Source organism: Centrocercus urophasianus, unplaced genomic scaffold, assembly GCF_019232065.1.
Source record: "Centrocercus urophasianus isolate 14NV4802_14NV808 unplaced genomic scaffold, USGS_Curo_1.0 seq_22, whole genome shotgun sequence".
Lineage (NCBI taxonomy): Eukaryota > Metazoa > Chordata > Aves > Galliformes > Phasianidae > Centrocercus > Centrocercus urophasianus.
In genome coordinates, this window is record NW_024884778.1 from 17,128,727 (window position 1) to 17,150,623 (window position 21,897).

The following is a 21,897-nucleotide window of genomic DNA, read 5'->3' on the forward strand; positions in this document are numbered from 1 at the left end:
CCCCCCCCCCCCCTCCCGTGACATCACGGACTGCTGGCGCCATCGCGCCTCACCCCCTCCCGCCTCCTCGTTAGAGGAGCCAGCAGCAGAGCTCAGGCACCTCAGCCACCGAGGCGGCCGCCGGCAGGAAGGCAGGGGAGGCCGCTCAGTACCAATGCAGAGCAATTCTTTTATTCCCTCAACAGGTTTGCAGCCAGCCCGGCCCCCAGCCTCCAGCAGGTGGGGATGGGAACCACGCACTGGGGCCTCAACAGTGGGGGGAGGAGAGCTCCAGCCCCAGAGAGGCCACCTAGCAGCACCGTGCCTTGGGCTGGCTTTGAAAGAACGACAAAAATGCCTACATTCACATTAAAAAAAACCAGAAATTCACACAGAAGTTACAGAACACAGGCCAGAAGGAGAAAGGGCAGCAGCACAGGGCACTGTGCTTCTTCCTCAGCAGGGCAGGAGGGCACCACCACCACCCTCTGTCCCAGCCCAGGCTCCACATCCCAGCCCAAGGCCCAGGACACCCCACCTTGGCACAGGTGCTGCAGCCCTGGCAGAGGGATGGGGAGCGGCCCAGCAGCAGGTACAGCTGTGCCGCAGCAGCACCCTGGGCCCAGCAAGATCTCTGCACTATTTACAGCACTGCACCAGGTCCTTTCTTCCCACTTGTGCCCCCCAGGCTGCAGCCAGCCAAGATCTCTTCCTGCAGCTGTAGCTCACGGCTGCATCCCAGCAGTGCAGCTCCACCTCCAGCGACCAACAGCAGCAGCAACTACAGAGCTGTGAGCAGGCTGGCAGAAGAGAAATCCCCATTTAAATTTCTGCGTGGAAATGAGAGAGGGGGGCTGAAAGGAGGCACGAAGCTGTCCATGCACTGGGCAGATGGTTGGGCTCCTGGCTGGCTCGCTGCAGGGCCAGGCTCTGTGCAAGCACACTCAGCCCTGCTGCTCCCAGGGGCACGAACCCTTCACTGCAGGAAAGCATCCAGGCTGGCCCGGCTGCTGCAGGCACGTTCAGGGGCAGCAGCTGCTGCTGGCCTGGAGACATTCCTCTTGCTCTTCACTCTTATGGGATGGAACTCTGTAGGGCTTGTCTGAAGGTAGGGCCGTCAAGGGAAGCACACACATCAAGGCTCTGGGGACATAAGCAGCACAGGACCTGCTCCAGAGCAACCTGAGCTCTGAACTGGGGACCCAGCCACATACTTACACCCTAAGGCACTTTGGTAACACCCTTAATAATATGCTTTAACTTTTGTTTTGTCCCAAAGAGATGGGCTGTTGGACTCCATCTCTGCAGGCTCCCTCCAGGAAAATTAAACTACTCAAAGAAAAGCTCCTTGAAGGTCAGGCTGGGCTCTGCCCCTACCCACAGAAGCAAATCTCAGGCACACTCCTATCCCACACTTTCCACTTCCATGCTATGCCCTAGTGCACAAAGCAATGTCAAAGCACAACCAACAGAGTTTCAAGATCTACCCTGCATATCAGAGCTGGGATACTGGGCAGACAAAGTGACAGTAGGCAGAACCTGCAGCCTCCCAGGGCATGGTGACACTCCAGGGGCAGAGATCTTAGTAAGGAGTTCTCCTTGCCTGCGATGGCATCGTACAAATCTTCAGAGACAAAATAAATATTAATGTTCTTAGTAAGCTCAGTTCTTTGATGCCTTTGCTGTCTCTGCTGAGCTCGGGCTTGTTCAGAATCAGATGCAGAGCAACGTGATGGTGATTCCCTGAAGGTCCCAGCCACAGTTTGGGAAGCTCTGCCCCAGGCTACCAAGCTGGCTGAGACAGGAGGAACAGAGGAGGTGCCCCACAGCATTACTACTGCCACACAAGCTGCAGGAAAGGATACAGGCTGTATGAACTTGGTTCTGCCTCCCAAGCCATCGTATCCCATCCTCACCTAGGAGAGACAAACAAACATGAATGGAGCAGCACAGAGCCATGGCTACTTCTTGTCTCGGTCAGCAGAGAGCCTCACAGGCCACGTGCTCCAGGGACAGGTTACAAGCACCTGGAAACACTCAGTCCTTGTGCTAAGCCCTCACCTTCAGAAAAAGGCAGGCCCAAGGGTATTAGTGAAGTCTGAGTACCTTTCTGAAGTAAGCTGAGCCTTCAGGACTGCAGCAAAGCTTCAGATTTTTTCAGTGGGACTGATACACACAAGGAAAACGCCCAACACTCCAAGGAGGTGGAACTGGATACATAAGGCCATTTAATCTGCTGCCAGGTAGGGAATGACCATCTGTCATCTCCAGAGCTCCGCAGGACTGGGAGGCAGCCAGGTCGCACTCCAAGATTTACTCTCCCTACGCTGAATGTGGCAAGGTAAAAGCCTCATTGGCTTCCTCCTGTAGGGTAACCTCGGGACAGAAGAGTGCAGTGCCAGCCAAGCTCACCAACAGCACTACTCACCTTGCCCATGTTTGTGTGGGGCCGCAGCAAGCTACCTGACATGGGCTTCTTGGAGAAAACTGAGTTTCTGATGAATGCTGGCAGGAATCCTTTCAGAGTCTCGTCCTCCAGATCATCTCCCCAGTTCTGTCCCACAGAATAATGAGAAAAGCTCTTTAAGCAGCATCACCTGCTGAATGCAGTCTGTATGCGGGCACTTGCTTAAGGTAACAGGCAGTCCTGTAGCACATCAGGTCAAAGAACAGTACCTCCAAGCCTCCCCCTGGGGCTCGTTTGGAGCCATGCCTGGGAGGCAGGACATTGCATCCAGCATGCCTAGGGGACAGCTGACCCACAGCCCTCGCAGGCAGAGCCCACAGTGTGTTTGCCAAGCACATCTGATGCAGGAGAATCTGCAAGCAGCACGTGCCCCCCCGCCCTCTCCTGCCCGATTCCAGGAGGCCTCTGAGGCAGCAACGGCGTCTCTAGGAGACAGTCAAGCAGAGTGCTTTGAAATATGTACTGTGGTGCAGCAGATAGGCCAACCTCCAGCCAGAGCACCTCCTGAACAGGAAAATGGGGCCTTTATCTCAAGCTTATTAATAGCAGAATTGAAGAGGTGATACAGCAAACAAGATCAGTCCTTTTACCTCCACTGTCTCCTTTAGAGCTTTCTTTGCCAGATTTACCACGGGAGGCCTGTAAGAAGCACAAGGAGCGAGTCAGCAGAGATTCATTGTTTGACTGGAGCTGGCAAGGACAGACAAGGCAAAGCAAATGACGAAAAAGCTTGCAGTGCGACATCAGGCAGCTGGAGAGCATCTGATCTCACACAGCAGCTTCCAAAGCACAGAGACTTTCATCTCCTTTAGAAAGAAGAGGACAAACTCACTGCTTTTTATCCAGCTTCTGCTTTTTTGCAGCACTGAATGGAGATCTGCAGGGCTGATTTTCAGGGGTGTCCACATCAAAAGCGTCATCTAGGTTGATCTCATCACTGTGAGCTGGACGGCGGAGCCTCGGGTGCTGCAGTTCAACAGGAGTTGGGCTGCAAGGCCATGCAAAGCATCAGCCATCAAGAAGTTGCCACCCATCAGACAGAAGAGGAGGGGGAGCTACAAGCTACATCATTTAGTTATCATGACAGAAGTAAGATTAAGGTCTGAACCCCATTCTGTTTACAAGTTCCAGAAAGAACAACCCAAACCCCACAGTCCATAGTCAATGTCTCAAACCACTGTTCCACCTTCAAACACCACTGCTCACAGCAGCAGTCCAAGCCCAGGCAAACAGCCCAGCACACTTCTGCTCAGCACACACAACGCAGTTTGCTGTACTGGGCTCATAGCACAGGTTGCCAGAAAGAGGCTCACTAAAATATAAAGGATGCCAGACCAAGCCTTAATCATTCTGAACTCCTCAGCTTGGCGAAGATCTCCAGCCCCTGTATATCAGGGCATACTTGCTGGAAGGCCAACCCTGAGGCAACCAGAAGAGAAGCTCTAGGGATATTTCCCTGGCGGGGCAGAGTGGAAGAAGTTTGTCCAAACTTCCTTCTTTCTTCCATACCAACCTGATGCAAACCCACCAAAATACACACTTTTTCAGTAATCCAAACATTGTCGTGTCAGCAGCAAGAAAACAAAAAATACAAGAAGAAAGATGACTGTGCTATGGCAACGCCTTCCAGACCAGCATGCTCCTGCCTTCCCAGTCAGTACTTAGTTAAACTGCTGGTGCCCTCACTCTGACATGCTATTTGCTATATTTGGCCTGTATCCGAGGATGCACCGCACTGACCTCTCAAAGACCAGCCGGCTGAGCGTCTCTCTAGTTACAGATGGCACTTTCAGAGTGTCCTGCAGTATGTCTATCTTCTTCTTCAGACTCTAGAGGGAAGAGGAAAGGCAGTGAGACAAGAAAAGATTTAGCAGCCGGTCCTTCACCCCTCTCCCATAACTGAGCATTGGCCAGAGCTCAGAGGTGGGGCAGATGAAAGCAGTAAGGTGGGCAGATCCAAGCAAAACCCAGCACAGCTCCTGGCATTGCTGCTGAAGGTTGTGGCCAGCTGCCAGTTACTGCAGGCTGAGGAGTGATATTCTCACCAAGATCTCCTTGTCTGCATTCTTCAAATCCTTCTGGGTGCTCTTTAACTCCTCCTTTGTCTTCTCCAACTCTGAAACTGTTTTCTGCAGCTGCAGAATAAATAACACCAAAGAGCAGAGTGCCGATTACAACACACAGGTAAGGGAGACTATGAATCCCCACGGGAACCATGTGCTCCATGGCACACACTATTTTCCTGTTTTCGGGCTCAATTTTCCCATGGCAGTCTGCAAATCAGAGCAATCCGATTGCTGCTCATTTCCTCAAGCTGCCTGCAGAGGGATCTCCAGGGCTGTCTGCCCAGCTTAAGTCTTCCCACAGCATCTCTGCCCGACAGTACCAGCTTTTCCACGTTCTAACACTTGGTGGCTCCGTCCCGAATTCCTGCAGGCCTTAGCACACACCACATCACAGCATCACAAACCACAGGCCGGACGCCGGCTGTGCATCAGCAGTGCTGGCACACTGACAAGCCTGATTCAGCACGAGAGTGTGCCAGGAGCCGGAGGTTGAGAGGTGGCCTGGCACCACAACAGGGGCTTGAAGCGGGGTCAGGTGCTGGGCCAGCCCACAGAGTGGCAGCACAGTCAGCTCTCTGTCAGCCAAAGCCGAGCGCGCTGACTCGCATCCTCCTGACCCAAGTTAGTGACTGTAGTTTGGCACAGACTCGGCCACAAACAGGTCAGCTCCAGCAGCAACACTTCTTGTAGGGAGTTAACTCACTTAGGAGCAGCTCGGTATTCCAAGAACCTCCTCCTCTGTTTGAGGGGACCATAACAGCTATGGCTAGGTAACAAAAATAGGCCAAATCCACCCACAGTCTCTCACTTTCTGAGCCTGGACTCTGGCACACCCCAGGGAACACCTGCTCCTTGGAGAGCAATGCAGGCATTTATCACGGCAACTTGCTACTGAAACAGTAATTCCCAGCCTGGGCCAACAGGGCCCAGCCAGGCTGGGGCAGGGGCAGCACAGCAGCAGGGGCATACCTGCAGCTCAGTGCCAAGACAGGGCTAAGCCCTGCTCAGCTGGTGCTGGCTCACACCTCATTTCCTCCCAGGGCCCTGACTGCAGCATAAGGGGCTGGTGGTTGAACAAGCTCATGCTCATGCCTGGCAGGACAAAGGCAGCACTGCTTCTGGAGCACCACCTGCGTGCTGCTGTGCTCCAGCCCAGGCTGGCTCTGCACATCCTACCCCAATGACATCCTCAGAGTCCACAGTGCTAATAACAGCCCATGAGCTACACACAGCATCATACTCTGACCCAGAAACCCTGCCTGACACTTCCATGTCAGCTGTACTGCTTAAGGAGAGCTCACTGTGGGAGGGGGTCACTGCACAGGGCTAGGAGCACAGTTGCTGACCAGGTATCACCTTTACATCTCTCATGTTCTCCTTTTACCTTACTGTTGACAGAGAATAGCTCCTTCTTCTGCTTCTCTGTCATCTCACTAGAGATCTTCTGAGCCTCCTTCAAGTTCTCATATTCCCTGAAAAGAGAGAAGAATCATGCTGCCTTTGAAGAGCATTGAGCTAGAACTTACTAGAGGCCCTCAATTCGAAGATGTGCAACTGCAGAACCACCGAAGAAAACCCAGGACATACAAAATCCTTAAGGGAACTGAGCTGAGCGTACCAAAATGAACCAACGGTGTAACAAACATCATCACACATGGCAGGGAAAAACATTTGCAGAGGATGCCATGCCTAGGAGCAGGGCATGCACAGGATTCACCAACGAAATGGAAACTGGATTCAGAAATATTACAGTTGCCAGCAGAAGAGAGAGACAAAAAACAGAGCAGCCTCTGTACTTGCAGCAAATAGAGAACTCTGCTTTAAATGACTTTACAGAGGCTTCATACCATTGGCCAAGCACATTGTTCCCAATTACACCACAGGGACACTTGCCTCATTACAGCTTTGTATCAAAGCTGCCGTTATTCAGCTGCCATCAGAACGGACCCAGAGAAGCTGTGGTTGTGCTCAGCAGGACCAGAAGCGTTTCCAGGTAGGGGATGGCAGCGCTGCAGATCCCGCATGCCAGAGCGTGGCGTGCTCAGAGCACTTCAGGCCACAGCTGCACTGTGCAACGCAGCAGAGGGTGCAGCCCAGAGCTCCTCATCCTCCCATTTCCCCCCAGGCGTGAAAAGAGAACTGAGGGAATGATAATCACTGCATAGGTGCACTGACAGCTCTGGAGACAGTTCCCATGGTGACACGCGTGTCACTGCAGTGACAACAGGAACGGTTCAGTGTGACAGGCTCCAATCTAGGTCCCCAGGCTCTGTCAGCCAAAACCTAAAGGAGGCCCAAACAGGGACGAGAGCCCCGCAGTGTCTGTGTGTCTGTTGGGACTCAGCAACACGTTCTCTTCCCACAAGCCCAGGCCAGCATAAGCAGCCCATGCTGAGCCTGAAGCACTCACTTCTTCAGTGAGACGCAATAGACTGCAAGCTGCTCCACTGCTGCCTGCCCAACTCCCATCTCTCTGATCATCTCCTCCACTTCGGGGCGCTGGCTCTGAAGCAACAATTCAATCCTGCAATAAAATAAGGAAATGTACCTTCAGCTCATGAGTCATGAACAGAGCAGGGACGAAGGCTGCAGCCCTGCTTCCCGTGGGGAGCCCACACAGGCTAAGCTCCTGGATGTAGGGGTGGCAAAGAGATGCAACCACTCTACAAGGAGGGTATCTTTGCCAGGACAGAGTAGCACTACATGGACTAGAGAAGAGACAGCTGTACACACACGCTACCCTTGGAACTGACACATCAACTTGTAGGCCCTATACCCATGCAGCTGACTTCATTCCCAGGCTGGGATTTGAGCTTTGCCCCAGAACCCTCTCCACTAATAGCAACAGCATATAGCTATGCTTGGAGGCCTGGAGACAAGGACAGTCTGCACAGAGTATCATGTCCTGCTGCTGTTCAGGGAGAGCAGTTGCCTGGAAAGAAAGCTGGGCTGAGAACACAGCCAGGCAAAGCCTGCTAATGCAGCAGTTTCCAGTCTTACGGGGTAAGGAGGCCCAGCAGTCCCAGCATGTGGGGCTGGGAGGTGCAGCAAGAACAGCAGGACCTCTCCCTTCCTCTTGGAGAACGGGAGAGACATGCAGCCCAGTCTGCGAGGCCCAGGATCTCACCGCTCCATGGCTTTCAGCTTGTTTCGCAGGCGGCGGGCCTCTTCCTTTGAACTTCTGTTATCCTCCTGCTGCTGCTCCAGGAATTTCATCTGTTTCTGCAGAGAAGCAAGCACACACAGACCGTCAGGAAGGCTCCAGGGATTGTTAGCAAAACATCCTGGCTTATGCGCACTGCGGGCAGCTGGGAGCATACATTGGCTCTTAATGCTATCACCACCTCAGCAGCCCAGGATTACGGAGAATTTAGCTCCTTCCCTGCTGAACCCCCAGCTCTGCTCCTTGCTAGCACAGCAGGGTCTGAGTGCTAATCGCAAGAGGAGCGTGGTGCTGGAACTGCTTTGGATCCCCCTTTCTGCTGGGTGTGTTTGTGGGGCTGGGCAGCATCCTGTGCACAATACAGCAACCATGTTTTTCAAAAGTGAGGGAGTTCAAAGCAGGCAAACCTCACCAGTGCGTTCTGCTCCCTAAATAGCTGAGCCCTTTGCTTTAGCCTTCCAATTTTCCTTGCTCTTAGCTGCTTAAAGCAGAAATAGGAATGCTGCATGGGTCTCTCCCGCAGATCTCAGCTGAACCAGATGCTTAGCTAGGTGCTTCTCTCACCCACCTGGGGTGGCCACGAGTCTCTCACAGCCAGCACCTTTCCAGGCTCTCCAGTAGCAGGCAGCATTAGCAGCAAACCTCAGCTGAGCTAAGAAAACACAGAAGCCAAACAGCTGTGACAGCATTGGGACTCTGCAGAGCTGCAGGCTCACATCTTGCTTTTCTGACTGCAGAGCCCACCTTAGGCTGCTGCTGACCAGAGATCTCCACATTCCTGACCCCTGGGCCAGGTCAGAGCAGGGCCCAGTAGCAGACTTTTACATGGAGGTTCAGCAGCAGCTGGCAGGAGATGGGACCTGCTCACTGCCTGTGAGCTCGACCTGCCTCACAGCTAGTTAAGCCTCTGTTTTTACTGCAGAAGTTCAGCGCTTTAATCTTTAAATGACGCATGTGAGACATTGCTTGGCATTCAGCTGGGAAACACTGAACACCACAGAAAAGGTACCCTCAGGTCTCTACTCCTGCCCTTCTCGACTTTCATTAACAGGACTCCAGCATACTCAGGCTTTTGCAACAGACAAGATAAGCAAAGTCTCTTCCTGAGATGCCAGCTAGGAATGTCAAGCATAGAGATCTTGAGCTGAGAAGCAGGCACCAACTTCCACTGCCACACCTGCCTTTCTGAAGTAGGAAGCATCAATGCTATCCTGCCACCAGTACATCTGAGATCCCAGGAACAGCTTGGGAATGCCAGGCTGCCTTTAGACCCGAGAAGATTGGATCTAACCTGATGGGCAGGCAAAAAAGAGCTTGTGCTGTCCCACAGCAAGGCCCATGTGGTGGTGACTTTTACCACCACAATACTTTTATCTCCTGCCCTGTGACAGCTCATGTCAGGCAACCTTCATGTGGTTCCTCCAGGAGGAGCCCAGCCCTGTACGTGGTATACAGTAAGACAGCTCCATGCCCTACCTACAAGCTCTCCCTGGCTGCATGGCCTGGCAGGTCAAGGAGTGTGATACAGTGTAGGCTCTCTCTACCCTACTCCCTACTAAGGGGCAGAGATTTAAGGAACTGTCTGAACTCCCTGTGCTCGCAGTGAGCTTTCAGCACACAGTACAGGCAGCCAAGCACCAAGTCAAGGCTGCACTGCTCACCACAAGACATCCCAGCCAAGAGTCTCTTGTTCTTACCCCCTTCCACTTGCTGTTTATGCACAATGCATGACTATGCACTGAGTCACTGCACGCAGAAGCACAACAGGAATATTTGATCCCTGGACTTTGCACATTACTAACCTAATCGAAGGAAAGCCCTGGCAACAGGACAGGAGAGTTAGCTGGATCAAATCCCACTCAGCTAAAGCTTGCAACTCCCCCTCCATATATATCAGTTTGATTTCTCCTCTGATCAAACCAAGAAACTAATTTTCCTTGAATCCCGTCTGGCCAAAACCCATTTCAGGAGAACATTCTACCGCAGGGAGCCGGTGCTTCTGCAGCGGGGCGCGGGGGCCAGTTCCCACACTCCCCTCACACCACTACCTTCACGATCAGCACTGCAGCAGCAAAGCTCAGCTAACACCCCCAGGCTGGGCTGGTGGTCCCCCAGCCCCGGCCACCCCTGCCCTGAGCGCACAGCCGTTACACACAGCCACAGGCCTGGGTTTTATGGCTCTGAATCACCCTCAGCATGGCACGCAGCCAGTACCTCCAGACTGGCGTCGCTGCTCACTTTGGGTTAATAAACCCAAAAAGAAAACCCAGCTCCGCAGCCTTCCTGTTACTCAGAGACTGAAGTGGCAGGCGTCTCGAGGCACCCACCCCAAACTCCCACCAGCACAGAGCAGTGTCAATATCAGCATGGCCTGAAGGCAACCTGAACAAAATTAACATCGATCGTGCAATGGGTAGAGCCAAAATCCAGCAAGGGATGGGAAAGGTACCTTGAGAGAGGAACACAGCATCTCTGTTTCTCCCAGCACCTTCTGGAGCGACTCGATGGTGGCGTTGCGCACATCCAAGGTGTCCCGCAGCCCATCCACGATGGCCTGGCATTCCCGCTTTTCTTTCTCTAGAAAGAAAAAGAAAACCACGGCCTGGAAACCCAGACCTCAGCAGCCCCACATACAACAGCAGTCGCACAACAAACCGGAGCTGATTGCACTCTCGGTCTCCATGCTGCTAGGAGTCGGCCAGTCCTGTAGAGACCCATTTCCCTAAATGCTGTCTGCAACTGGGCTTGTAGCAAGCAATTGCTTCTCCCAGTGCCAGCAGGCTTCAGTAAAGATAACATGTTCCCTTTAATAGCTTTCCAGCGCCAGTCCTGCTAGCATTAAGCTGATGTATCTTAACTCCTGCATGCTCTCCAAGCCAGGCGTGTGCAGAACTGCTCTCTGGAGTCACACTGAGCTGGAGAGCTGAGCCCTCAGCTCATCCTCCCCATGCAGAGCCTGGCGTGCGGGGCAGCCCTTTGGGGGCTGCAAACAGCCAGCCTGCTCAACAGGGACAGCAGCACTGCATCACTGCGCTACTGCACCTACCCCAGGGCACCACCAGTGTGATGCACCCACCTCCTCGTGCAGGCCACCCAGCACGAGGCACACAGCTTCGACCACCAGGGAGAAGACTGTGAAAACAGCGCCAGATTTCCATTTGTTTTGGCGAGACAAGTGAAGAACAGCTCACAAAGGAACAACCATCAGCAGCAGCTGTCAGAGCTAAGCAGGGAACAGCCAGTTCAGCTACTGGGCAACGAAGAAAAGTAAGCCCTCAGTGCAGCTCTGGTGAGAGCAGGGTGAAGTCTTGAGCTCCTTCTGCCTTTGTCAAAATTGCCTGTGGCTCCAGTCTGACAACAGCAGGAAGTCACTCAGCACCCCTCCAAAAGGGCCATTCCTCCTTCCAAGCAATCCAGCGTCAGGTTGTGCCAACACATCCCACAGAAGTATGGCACTGCTGGACAAAAGTAAGGGAGCCACATGGGACTGAAGAAGCTCAGGAAGAACATATCCCAGCAGAAACACACAGGAGGCTGGGGAGGTGTTGAAGGAAACACATTTCTTAGTAAAGCCTTTTTTCTCTGTTGGTCTGAATAACCCTTCCTCGCCAGAGGCAGCACAGCTTGGAGCTGCCCCCCTGCACTTGCAAGGACTTCACATGAACCAAAGGAGCCTGGGCTTTCCCTTCCTCCGATCCCAGCTGCCCAGAGGCAGATGGCAGGAGTCAAATCTCCCCATGCTGCAGGAATGAGTTCTCAGCTCGTTCCAAGTGCCTCCCACTGCGCCTGCTGGGTCTGTACAGAGCTCTGCACCTCAGGAGCCATTTGCAAGCTGATCAGGGACTGGCAATTACACAGCTCTACTACAGCACAGAGCACAGAGCACATCTTTAAGAGGAGAATTTATACACAAGAACCACCAGAGAGCAGAGTGCCCATAGCAAAGGAGGCAGGAGCTGGGAACTGCTTCTTTCCAATATGAAAAGAGGACGGGACAGGGAATGTCACATCCAACCTCTACTCACCAGAAGCTGAGAAGATGAGCAGGCCTTCAAGCAGTTTTTCTTGGATAACATCCTAGCAATAATCCCAGCCACCTTCCCCAGAAGATCTGGCTCTCTACCAAGTCACTAAACTCAACCGAGCTGGCAAGAGAACGAGCCTCAGAATAGAGACGTGCAGGCTGTGCAATGCTGCTCTCAGGCTAAGGACCGAATCCTCAACCTCCTGGCTAGCTGAGTCTGTCTCGTGCAGGGAAGGCAGAGTAAAGACGACTCTCAGGGCGTGGGTGAGCCCCTGGCATTCTTCAAAGATTTTTCCTTTCTGCTAGTGTGACTTTGGATTTCTGTCACTCAGACTGACATTTTCCTTTCTGCTCATGACTCATGTCCTGATGACAGGCTGCCTACAGACGATGCTCGAAAACCATCGACAAGTCTCCAGGGCTTTTGCTTTTCCTGCCTCCCTCAAACATCCTCTAAAATTAAAGATGGGAAAAATGGAAGTGCACACAGCAAGCTCCGTCTGCTCTTCAACTGACACACGTGGCACTGCAACAGCCAAACAAAAGCCAACACCTTCCCACTGCAGCTTGAGCACCACTGTAGAAGGAAGAAGCCTTTGGCATGTGCAGCTGTGAGCTTCCTGGTGCTCAGACCACAGGTTTTGATTTTGGCAAGCTTACTCCAGACAGAGCTGTGCTGGACTCTCACAGCTCTTAATCATGGAGAGGAGAAAAAAACAAAAACAAAACAAAAAGAAAAACCATATTTGCCTAAACTGGCAAAGGAGACCCCAGTTAGAGCTGAGCTGGGCTGACTTGTGAACTCTGGCTCTGTTATACAGGTTATACACAGCTTTGGGCAGTCTCTCCTCAAAGACGCAGCTCTAAGAAGCTCCTCCAGCAGAGCAGCTCACAGCCTGCACCATGGCCTCAGCTTCAGTGAGAGGATGCTCTGCACACTCAGCCCTCCGACCTGGACAAGCAGCTCAGGCAGGCAGGCAGGGCCCAGGGCCTGCTGGCAGCTGGAACTCACCTTTCATGGAGAGCTGAGCCTTCACCTTGTCCAGTTCATTCTGAAACGCAACACAGAAAACCCTATTAGGAAACAGCCTGCAGAGAAGCTTTCACCATATCTTCAAAGGAGCCGAGAGGTTTCTCGGCGGGACATTTGCACCAGCCATGTGCTAAGAATAGCAGGCATTAGCAGCAAGCACCAAGCTACAAACAAGTACCATCGCAGGGAACACAAAGAGCACCTCCAACTGGCATTCTGCGGGGAGGGAAGAGACGATCCCAGTTTTGTCTTAGCCTTGTCAACCTTGCGTTTCTCACACTGTCAGTCATCTCGTTTTAGCTGAATAATTTTGGAAGGCTCTCAGGGAAATTCAGGAAATCAGACAGGAAGAATTTTTGCAATGTTTTACCTAAACAGGGCAATAAAACAGGGATGATGCCAGACTATCTGGATCAAGAGCCGCTTTGAACTGACGTGAACTTGAGCCACGTGCAGGTGGGGGGCACAAAAGCACATCCAAACATCTGAAAAGGTGGCAAAGCGTTCAGATCAAAAGGCATCGCCAGCATTCTGAGGACACTAAGTCACTGCAGTGTGAGATGCTGATATCAACCAACAGCTGAGCCAAATGGCCATAAACAGATCACCAGTGAACCCATCTGTACTGAACAGTGGGGACCTAACGTCCCCTGGGCACCCCAAAGGCCTGGGGGAGGTCAGGCATTTCTAACATCTTAATTAAGGACTGGAGAGAGGGAGCAAATAACCGTGGTTTAAATTATGGATGAAGTGATATAACCTACGAACGCTGGAAAACAGCCAAAGGATGGATGGAGTTCATAAAGATAGGCAATAGATATATTTATATACATATTTATAACTCACACCACGTTACAGATAGAGGGAGGAAAGAAAAAATACAGGGAAGAGTCAACAGAAGATGACTTAAAAAGCTGTTAGAGCTGCAGAGGAAAGCACATAACAAGCCAGGCAGGAACTGCAGTGGAATAAAACCACAATAAAATGCCAACACAGTACTGAAGCCGAGCACACAAATCTGTGCAGCCTGGAATGCTACATGCAAATCTGAGCTGAGAATAGCTGTAGCAGTGACCACAGAGCTGACAGGACCAAAGCAAAGCTCTGCTCGTGACAGCAAATGAGGGAAGGAGAGCATGGGATCTGAAGCTGGGTAAGCAGAAGGGACAGAGGGTAAAGCCTAGCAGAGCTGACTTAGATTTGCCCCCAGGGGGACAACAGAGGGCTGAGGTAGAAATAGCTCTGCTGCAGGAACTATTCTGATGCAGCCTCCTCTGAGTCCTATTCAGGAACGATTAGTGAGCTCACAAGATGTGCTAATTACCATGATAGCAAAAGAAATCCTGGGCTACCGCAGGCAGCTATGTAACATTACCTCATTCATCAACTTAATCTGAAATCCCTCATCTTCCACCACTGTTCCTAAAGGCTTCTCCCAGTTTTCACTCTGATAGATGCAAGTTCCTTTGTCTCTCTGCCAGCCTGATTACAAGAGAATGCTGCCACAAGATATTGCAACCACAAGCCGTCAGCTGTCCTCCCAGGTTTCTACCCTCCCTGGCAGGTTTATAGGCAGGAACCCTCCCCTCCTGCCTCCCTTTTACCAAGCTGAGCAAAGTACCCCAATCTCCTCCATAAGATGGGCTCTCAGCTCCCTAGATACAAACAAGCAGGATGCCGGGCTCCAGCAAGCCCCGGGGCTGCGTCTCTCCCCAAAACTCACATTTCTACTCCCACAGCAGAAACATGGAGACTGTTCTGATCGCTGAGAACCATCTTTAAAAGCAGTACAGGAAAAAAAAGAAACAACCAACCAACAAACAGGCTGAGCACTAAAAAGCTGAGATATGCTGCAGCGCTCAACCTGTGGTCTGCATCGACTCCAGGGAACCAGGATACCTTCGCAGCGTTAGCTGAAACCCACGCCTGCCAGTCAGCCAGAAGCAGAGCAGCTTCAGCTCTCATTCAACCCCAAGTATTTCGGAGCAAAAATGAGTGGGGATCAGCAAAGGCTGATCACTCAGAAGGTAATTTGGGTAATTCTGCATCAGAATGCCACGAGGCAATTCTTCCAAGCACTTCTAGCATAACAGGTTTGTCTCTCTGGGATGACACAGCTTCACCCTCAGCTTTCTAGCACCTGGAAGCACACCCTCTCGCCTCTTGGCCTCTCCAGAGGCCAGGCTCTCATTTCAAGGCATCTGCAGGCTGCACAGCTCCAGCTGATTACACAGCTGACTGATTAGAGCAACCCTCAGAGCTGTCCATGGGGCAGTAGCACGCTATCAGCCAACCGTGCTCCTCTACACAGAAAATATTTGGTTCTTCCCTATTACACAGTGACTGCAGCTCCCTCATTAAAATACCTGTGCTGAAGTCTAGACAACACTGCTCTAATGGCAACAAAATAAACTTTGTAGGAGCTGACTTGCTGCCATGCAGGTCTACAGTCTCTTGTGAGAGGAAGAGAGCCAGGCCTTCAGCACAGTCTACAAGGAGGGAAAAGCTGAGGGAGCCCATCTTTGACCCTGGGGAGTGGATAAGAGGAAGGAAAAAACAGCTTTTCTAGGGCATTTTTCACCATACAGCCCATCACTGAGTCACTCATCTGTTTACACTTATGAGACCCGATCTGAATGCATCCTAAAGGCAATGTTTACCTCCTTCAAGCCACTGCTTTGCATCTGAGGCGCACAGCTTCCAGTGCCCAGAGATGCTTTTTCATTTCCTCCGCACGCAGATCTGGTCTCCAGTTTATTGGTGGTCTTTGAGAACGACAGTGCTACTGACATCACAGTCTGGCTTGCTTTATTTTAAAAACATACAGTATACATATAGCAGTTGCCATGACGATGCTAATTATGGTAATTGCTGCACATGCTGATTCTAAACACAAGAGGATACAAGCATCCCATTATACCGAGGTCAACTGATGACTTTTTTTGGAACAGATAACTCCACACATAAGGAGCCATGCATCATCCATACTAAGCAACAGAGTAGAGCACAGAACAGCCCCTGTGCCTTAATCCCTCCTCACACACAGCTCTCCACAGCAGAGTTTGGCTCTTGGAGAACATCACTCAGCTCTTCTACTCCAGCCTGGAATTCCCATGGGGACCCAGCAGCAGCACTGCATGCTCCTGAGGGTGCAGCTTCTGACGGTTCCACTTCCTAATGTCTCTAGGAAAACCAAGTCACCATTGCTGTCCCACTTCCTTATGAGCCCATGCAAATAAACCCACCTGTCAGGCCACAGATACCTGCAGCAGATCACTGAATTCAGCACTTTTTCTCACGTGCATTTTGGCAAAATCTCTGCAGTCACATTCTCACACAACCACTGAGAGGAGCTTTGAGACCCAGTGGAGAAGAAGCAGTTGGATACTTACTTGATTCTGCTTCAGGAGGCTTCCAAACTAAGAAAGAACAATAAAGCAGAAGAGGAGGCCTCTTGAGTCACTATCTGAGATTTGGTTGGACTAAACCAGCACATGAGAGACCGCCTCATGGCAGAGCTTAGACTGGACCATAACAGAAAATGTGGACAGGCAGGAGACAATGAAGCGCTTTGGGTCTGAAATGTGAGCATAGCACAGCAAGCAGCAGCTCGGGAAACAGCTGGTGGCAAAGAACCAGCATTCCCAGACATGTTTCTAAGTTGCTCAGAGCACCACAGGATAGAAGAACCCCATCAAATACCTGCAAGGTCTCTGCATCCAGTGCTGTCTGCTCCTCCAGGGCAACATCAAAGAACAGCTTATTGATTATGTGTCTTTTGCTGACCTAGAAGCAGAGAGGGGAGAGGTTGACTGGCACACACAGGAAGAAGCAGTACATATAGAAGACGCACGCAGGGGAAGAAGGTGGCACCTTGCCACAAGGCCGCAGGAGGCACGTCAGTCCACGTGCAACGCCATCCCTGGCAATATCCTGCTTCTGCTCAGCAGCACAACTGCAGGCCCCCCACTCAGTTTTGGGAGCACGACTCCAGCCAAGCTCCCGAGCTGCAGCAGAAAGATTCAGGCACTTCTGAATCGAGCGCAGTCTGTTCTCTGGCAGCTAAGGCCCAAGCAGCTGACGCTGAGCTAACATGATGCCAAATCCAAAGACAGAAGTACGTGCTGCTTTCTGCAGGCAGAAGGTGCTGTAATTGAATTTGATAGCTCTCCACACCTCCCCCATGCAGTTACAGCTTTGTGTTTTAAGTATTATATACAGTCATGACACCAGCTAATTGCATAGTTACTGCTACATAAGATGTTATTTCGCGATAACTCCATGGTAACCCAGAGATGTAAGCGGCAGCGAAGAACAGAGGGAATCAACAAGTCAGGGAAAGAACAAGGGCCGAGACCTTGAGAGGAAAAAAAGCACGAGCACAGAGCAAGTCCCAGCAACAGCAAGCTGGAAGCCTGCACCAGACCCCTCCTTCAGCTGCACGCACCAAGCCCTGCGAGGCCGATAACACAGCAGCCTCCAGAGAAGCGCAGCTCCTCCCTTGCCAGCACAGCACATCCTCAACGAGAGCCAGGACTCGGTGCTAAGAACCACGGCAGCAGTTTGTCTGCCTGACAGCATCCCCAGAAACGCCGCTCTGAGGGCCCGGGGTTTCCTTCCTGCCCTCCCCAGCGTTACACCAAGCAGCGAAGGCTCCGGCACAGATATCAGCAGGGCGCGCTCGCCTCCATCCGCCCTCCCCTCATTCCCCAGGCCCGGGGCTCCAGGCCGGAGGCTCCAGCAGCGCGCGGTGCCATAGAAACGCGGCGCCGACAGCGAGGGCGGTACCTGGATCCTGCACTGCGGGCAGGTGCGGCTGGGCGCCGTGTCGAACCACTGGAACAGGCTGCGGAGGGAGAGGGAAACGGCCGCTCAGACCGACACCGCCCGCGGGCCGAGCCGCAGCCGAGGGGGAGGCCGCGCCCCGGCTCGGCACCGCGGCCTGAGGAAGAGGCGGCTCCCCTCGCCCGCCCGCCGCTCACCATGCCCGATGGAACGTGTGCCCGCACGGCACGGCGGCCACGTCGCGCGCGTTGTCGAAGAAGTCGGAGCAAATGGTGCAGTGCGCGCGGATCGGCATGGCGGGACCGGCAGCGCCAGGCCGCGCGGAGCCGCGCGATTCAAACCCGGCCGCCCGGCCGCCGCTTCCGGTCCAGGCCGGAAGCGACGTCACGGGGCCCGCGCTCGGCCCGCTCCCCGCGGGGCTGGTCCCGCGGGCCGCCGTGCCGCGCCCCTGCCGCGGGGCGCCGCGAGTCCGCCCGACGGCCGAGCCCGGCTACGCTCCGAGGGCACGGCGAGCCGAGCCCGGCCCCGCGCGGCCCGTGTAGCGGCCCGCCCTCGACCCGGCGTCCTCGAGCCCGGCCCGCCCCGCCCCGCCCTCGCCCTCGCCCACCCCGGCCCTCCCGGGCGACGACCCCTCACGGAGGCGGGCGGGCGGCGCTGCTGCTTTCTCAGTTTGCCCTCGGCGGGTCTTTATTTGCCAGAGATAGAGGCCGCGGGGCGCGGCATGCAGCGGCCCGGGGCGGGGGGGAGAAGCGGGGACGGAGGGGGGCCGGCTGGGCGCGGCGCTTCGGGGATCCCCGCTCTGCTCCGCCCCCCTCCCCCGGGGGCCGGCAGGTCGGAGGCGGGCGATGGAAGGACCGACCCCCCCCCTCCGTCCCGCCTCGGGCCCGGCCCGTGAGCGCGCGTCCCCGGGGCTTGTCCGCGGGTATCTCTGAGCATCCCCGGGGGAGGGGACGGGGGAGGCGGCGGGGGACAGACTGAGAGAGCGGCGGGGACCGGGAGGGGACGGGCTCCATGCAGGGCGCTGCCCCGCTCTCCTCTGGGGGCACGTAGAAAAGTGGGGCGCAGGCGAGGGGTGCGGGGGCCATGCCGGGCTATGTACAGGGCTGCCGCTCAGCCGCTCGGCTCGCTGGGGGCCTCGGCGAGGGCGGCGGCGGCGGCGTCCCCGGCCCCGTTACACGTGTCAGCGGCCGGGCTGGCGGTGGGCGGCGTGGCGGGGGTCAGGGGGGCCGCGGCGTCCGTGGTAGCGGCGGTGGCGGTGGCGGTGGTGGCGGCGGTGGTTGCAGGGGCCGACTCCGTCTGCTCGGGTGCCCGCAGCCGCTTCATGAGCGTGGTCACTCGCACGGCTTTCTGCGAGGGCGAGTGGGCGTCAGGACCCCCGGGGGGAGACTGAGGCACGGGGCTGCGCCCACCCACCTTCCACTTGGCCCTGGCGAAGTTCTTCTCGATCTGAGCGCAGACGCCGTCCTTAATGTTCTTGTCGGAGGCAGCGTTGCCAGAGATCCTGGGGGCAGTAAGGGGGTGGTGAGCGGCCCCTACCGCCCTCCCTGGGCCCCCGCTGCTCCTGCAGCCCCTCACCATTCGTGGGAGATGGCCTCCTCCGCCGTGATCCGCTGGTCCTGCTCCACCTCCATCAGCCGTGTCACCAGCTCCTTGGCTGGGGTCAGGAGGGTCAGCGCAGGCAGGACACACAGGGGCCCCGTGTCCCCCCTGCCCCCCCTCAAGTACTACAGCTCACCCGCCTGCGAGATGTCATCCCAGTAGGGGGGGTCGAACTCGTAGTCCCCGGCCAGGATTTTGCGGAAGAGATTCTTGTCGTGGTTCTCGTAGTCATCTTCATCCGCCTCCTCGTAGAAGGGGGGGTTCCCCGAAAGGCTGCGGGGTGTGTGCTCAGTGTTCCCCCCAAGCCCAGAGCCCCCCCAACCCCGTCTCCAACCCCACACTCACAGGATGTACATGATGACACCAATGGCCCAGCAGTCCACCGGCCGCCCGTACCGCTGCCGCCCCACCACCTCCGGAGCTACAGAACACAGGATGGTGGAAGTGGGGGACCAGTCCCGCTCTGGGGTCTCCAGACACCATTTCCCCCACTGGGAAACCCATCTCCCTGCTCCTCCAGGGTGGCCGTGCATGGTGTGCCCCAACAGGTCACCCATGAGCGGCAGGAGGGACCCAGTATGGGTACTTCTGATGATGGGGAGCAGGAGGAACCCTTTGGGAAGAATCAGGATGGGTGCCTGGGGCGATGAAGAGCAGGAGGGACCTGCTGTGAGCATCCACAATTGCTCCTCTGTGTGATGGGAAGTGGGAATAACCCACCAGGGACACCCAGGAACCCACAGAGAGCAGTCATCAGCAGAGCGGGGGCCCAACGGGGGCACTCCAGATTGGTCCCTGGGGTGATGAGGAGCAGAAGGGACCCCCAGGGTGCAGCCAGCATCAGCTGCAGGGTGATGGGAATGGGAGAGAACTGCCAGGAGCACCCAGGATGGATCCCTGAGTGATGGAAACTCATCAGGAGCACCAATGTTCACCGGCAAGGGACCTGCCACGACACTGACCCTGGAGACAGGCAGTCTGTGCCCCCCCTGCCCCCTCTCTGTGCCCGCCCAGCTCGCCCTTACCCAGGTACTCAGGGGTGCCGCAGGGCTCCTTGATGAGACCATTCTCCAGCTTGGCCAGGTGGAAGTCACTGATGACGATCTTGGAGTTCTTCAGGCGGTTGTAGTACACCAAGTTCTCCAGCTGCCAGATCAGGGAACGTGAGCGTGGTGAGGCTGCACCGGCACCCATAGGTGCCTGTGCCCACCAGGGACCCTGAGCTCCCACCTTGAGGTTCCTGTGAACGATCTTGAGAGAGTGCAGATATGCGACAGCCTCCAGCACCTGCCGGATGACGTTGCTGGTGTCCTTCTCTGAGTAGTAGCCCTGGTCCAGGATCCAGTCGAAAACCTCCCGGCCCGTGGCCCTGCCGGTGCCGAGAGCAGGCTGCGGTGGCCCCGCGGCACAGCGCCCACCCGCCGCCCCACGCCATGCTTACAGCTCCAGGAAGATGAAGTACTCCTTGCGCGTGATGTAGACGTCCACCAGCTGCAGGATGTTGGGGTGCTTCACCCTGTAGCGCCCACGGGATGGTGGTGGCAGTGGGTGGATGGATGCGAGCTGCCCACTGACTCGCTGGGACCAACCCAAGAAGACCCATCCCCCTCTCCCCCCCCTGGCCTTGGCACTCACATTTTCAGGATGATGATCTCATTCTTGGCAGCCTTCCGCACCTTACGCCCGTCCCGCTTCAAGAACTTCTTGCAGGTGTACAGCTTCCCCGATGTCTTCTCCTTTGCCCGGAAGATTTCACAGAACTCCTCCCTGCAAGGAATCAGCAAGGGATAAGCAAAGCATTAGGAAAGTGGGGAGGGGGGGGAGGGGGGTAAAGAAAAAGCCCCTTCCCCACAACAGGGCCACATGGGCTCCCGGAGCATCCTGCGGGACGGCCCCTGTCCCTGCACAGAGCTCACGGCCAGATGGATGCTGCAGAACCATCAATACTGAGCTGCACAGCAGCATGCCTCCACACTACTGTAACGCCGCATTCGGGAAGGCAGGAGGTGAGAGAACTTCCCCAGAGCCCCTTCCTCCGCCACAGCCAGAGCAGACGGTCCTGCTTTCGGGAGGCGCGATTTTGAGGAACTGCTGCAATCCCAGCAGATATTTGGGAGGGAAGAGGGAGGGTTAACCGCAGGCGCCAGGCTGCGGCGAGCAGCAGCAGCGGCAGCGAACCTCGGCACCGGCAGCAATTCTGTGCTCAGAGCAGACGGCAAAGCCCTCCTGGAATCAGCACTCGTTGCAGGGAACGCACCCCAGCCCTGAAGGCACCGAGCTCCCCAACTGGTGCAGGGTAGGGGTCCCCGTGGGCACTCCCAGAGCCGGGCAGGGACGCACTCACGTTTTGATGACCTGGCCCAGGTCATATCTGTCGGTCACCTCGGACGGTTGGTTGTAGTCTTTCTTGTCCCCCAGTGTCACGCAGCCAAACGGCATCGCAGGGCCCGGTGCTGCAGAGGCAGAGGAGCCGTGAGAGCCCTGGCCCCGCTGCCTGCACCTGTCCCTGCTGAGCAGCGTAAAACCTGATGGAGTGCAGCCCATCCCCATGGCTTCTGGCCACTCTGCCCCACCAGCCTGCTTTGCAGCTCAGTAACGAATTTATTCCAGAGGCAGAGCTGGGAGCAGCTCACCAGGCAGTGTGGCAAGTGGAGCAGGTCCTGTTCCTCAGCCCCGTTTTGCCCTGTGGTGACACTTCTTCAGCTCGAGCATTGCCAGCTGCGTGCTGTTACCCTGTCCTTTGGGGACGGTGACAGCCCTCTGCCTTCCTGACAGGAACCC

At 55.1% G+C, this 21,897-nt stretch overlaps 2 protein-coding genes across 2 annotated transcripts; both read right to left on the reverse strand.

Moving 5' to 3' along the window:
• Nucleotides 1-181: 181 nt before the first annotated feature.
• LOC122162861 (TRAF interacting protein) lies at nucleotides 182-17,812 on the reverse strand. Its single transcript, XM_042823568.1, has 15 exons — nucleotides 17,715-17,812; nucleotides 17,521-17,578; nucleotides 16,435-16,518; nucleotides 12,712-12,751; nucleotides 10,125-10,252; nucleotides 7,640-7,734; nucleotides 6,923-7,036; nucleotides 5,897-5,984; nucleotides 4,492-4,581; nucleotides 4,187-4,275; nucleotides 3,279-3,434; nucleotides 3,037-3,085; nucleotides 2,408-2,533; nucleotides 1,845-1,895; nucleotides 182-1,081 (listed from the first exon to the last, which is right to left on the reverse strand). Exons 1-15 carry the CDS (start codon nucleotides 17,810-17,812, stop codon nucleotides 956-958), a joined length of 1,392 nt encoding a protein of 463 aa, XP_042679502.1. The 3' UTR covers nucleotides 182-955.
• Nucleotides 17,813-18,627: 815 nt separating this feature from the next.
• CAMKV (CaM kinase like vesicle associated) lies at nucleotides 18,628-21,570 on the reverse strand. The gene is made up of 10 exons (XM_042823710.1): nucleotides 21,461-21,570; nucleotides 20,752-20,883; nucleotides 20,558-20,632; nucleotides 20,347-20,485; nucleotides 20,142-20,262; nucleotides 19,462-19,537; nucleotides 19,253-19,389; nucleotides 19,093-19,171; nucleotides 18,931-19,018; nucleotides 18,628-18,864 (listed from the first exon to the last, which is right to left on the reverse strand). The coding sequence occupies exons 1-10, from the start codon at nucleotides 21,553-21,555 to the stop codon at nucleotides 18,628-18,630; spliced, it is 1,179 nt and encodes a 392-aa protein (XP_042679644.1). The 5' UTR covers nucleotides 21,556-21,570.
• Nucleotides 21,571-21,897: the final 327 nt, after the last annotated feature.

Coding starts and splice junctions, on each gene's coding strand:
- LOC122162861 (XM_042823568.1), bottom strand. CDS start 17,812: ATGCCGATCCGCGCGCACTGCACCATTTGCTCCGACTTCTTCGACAAC. Junction 3,435..4,186: donor AGCCGGCTGGTCTTTGAGAG/GTCAGTGCGGTG, acceptor ATGGCCTTGCAG/CCCAACTCCTGTTGAACTGC. Junction 1,082..1,844: donor GAACCAAGTTCATACAGCCT/GTATCCTTTCCT, acceptor CCCTACCTTCAG/ACAAGCCCTACAGAGTTCCA.
- CAMKV (XM_042823710.1), bottom strand. CDS start 21,555: ATGCCGTTTGGCTGCGTGACACTGGGGGACAAGAAAGACTACAACCAA. Junction 20,884..21,460: donor CTGGGCCAGGTCATCAAAAC/GTGAGTGCGTCC, acceptor GATTCCTTGCAG/GGAGGAGTTCTGTGAAATCT. Junction 18,865..18,930: donor TCGCCAGGGCCAAGTGGAAG/GTGGGTGGGCGC, acceptor TCGCCCTCGCAG/AAAGCCGTGCGAGTGACCAC.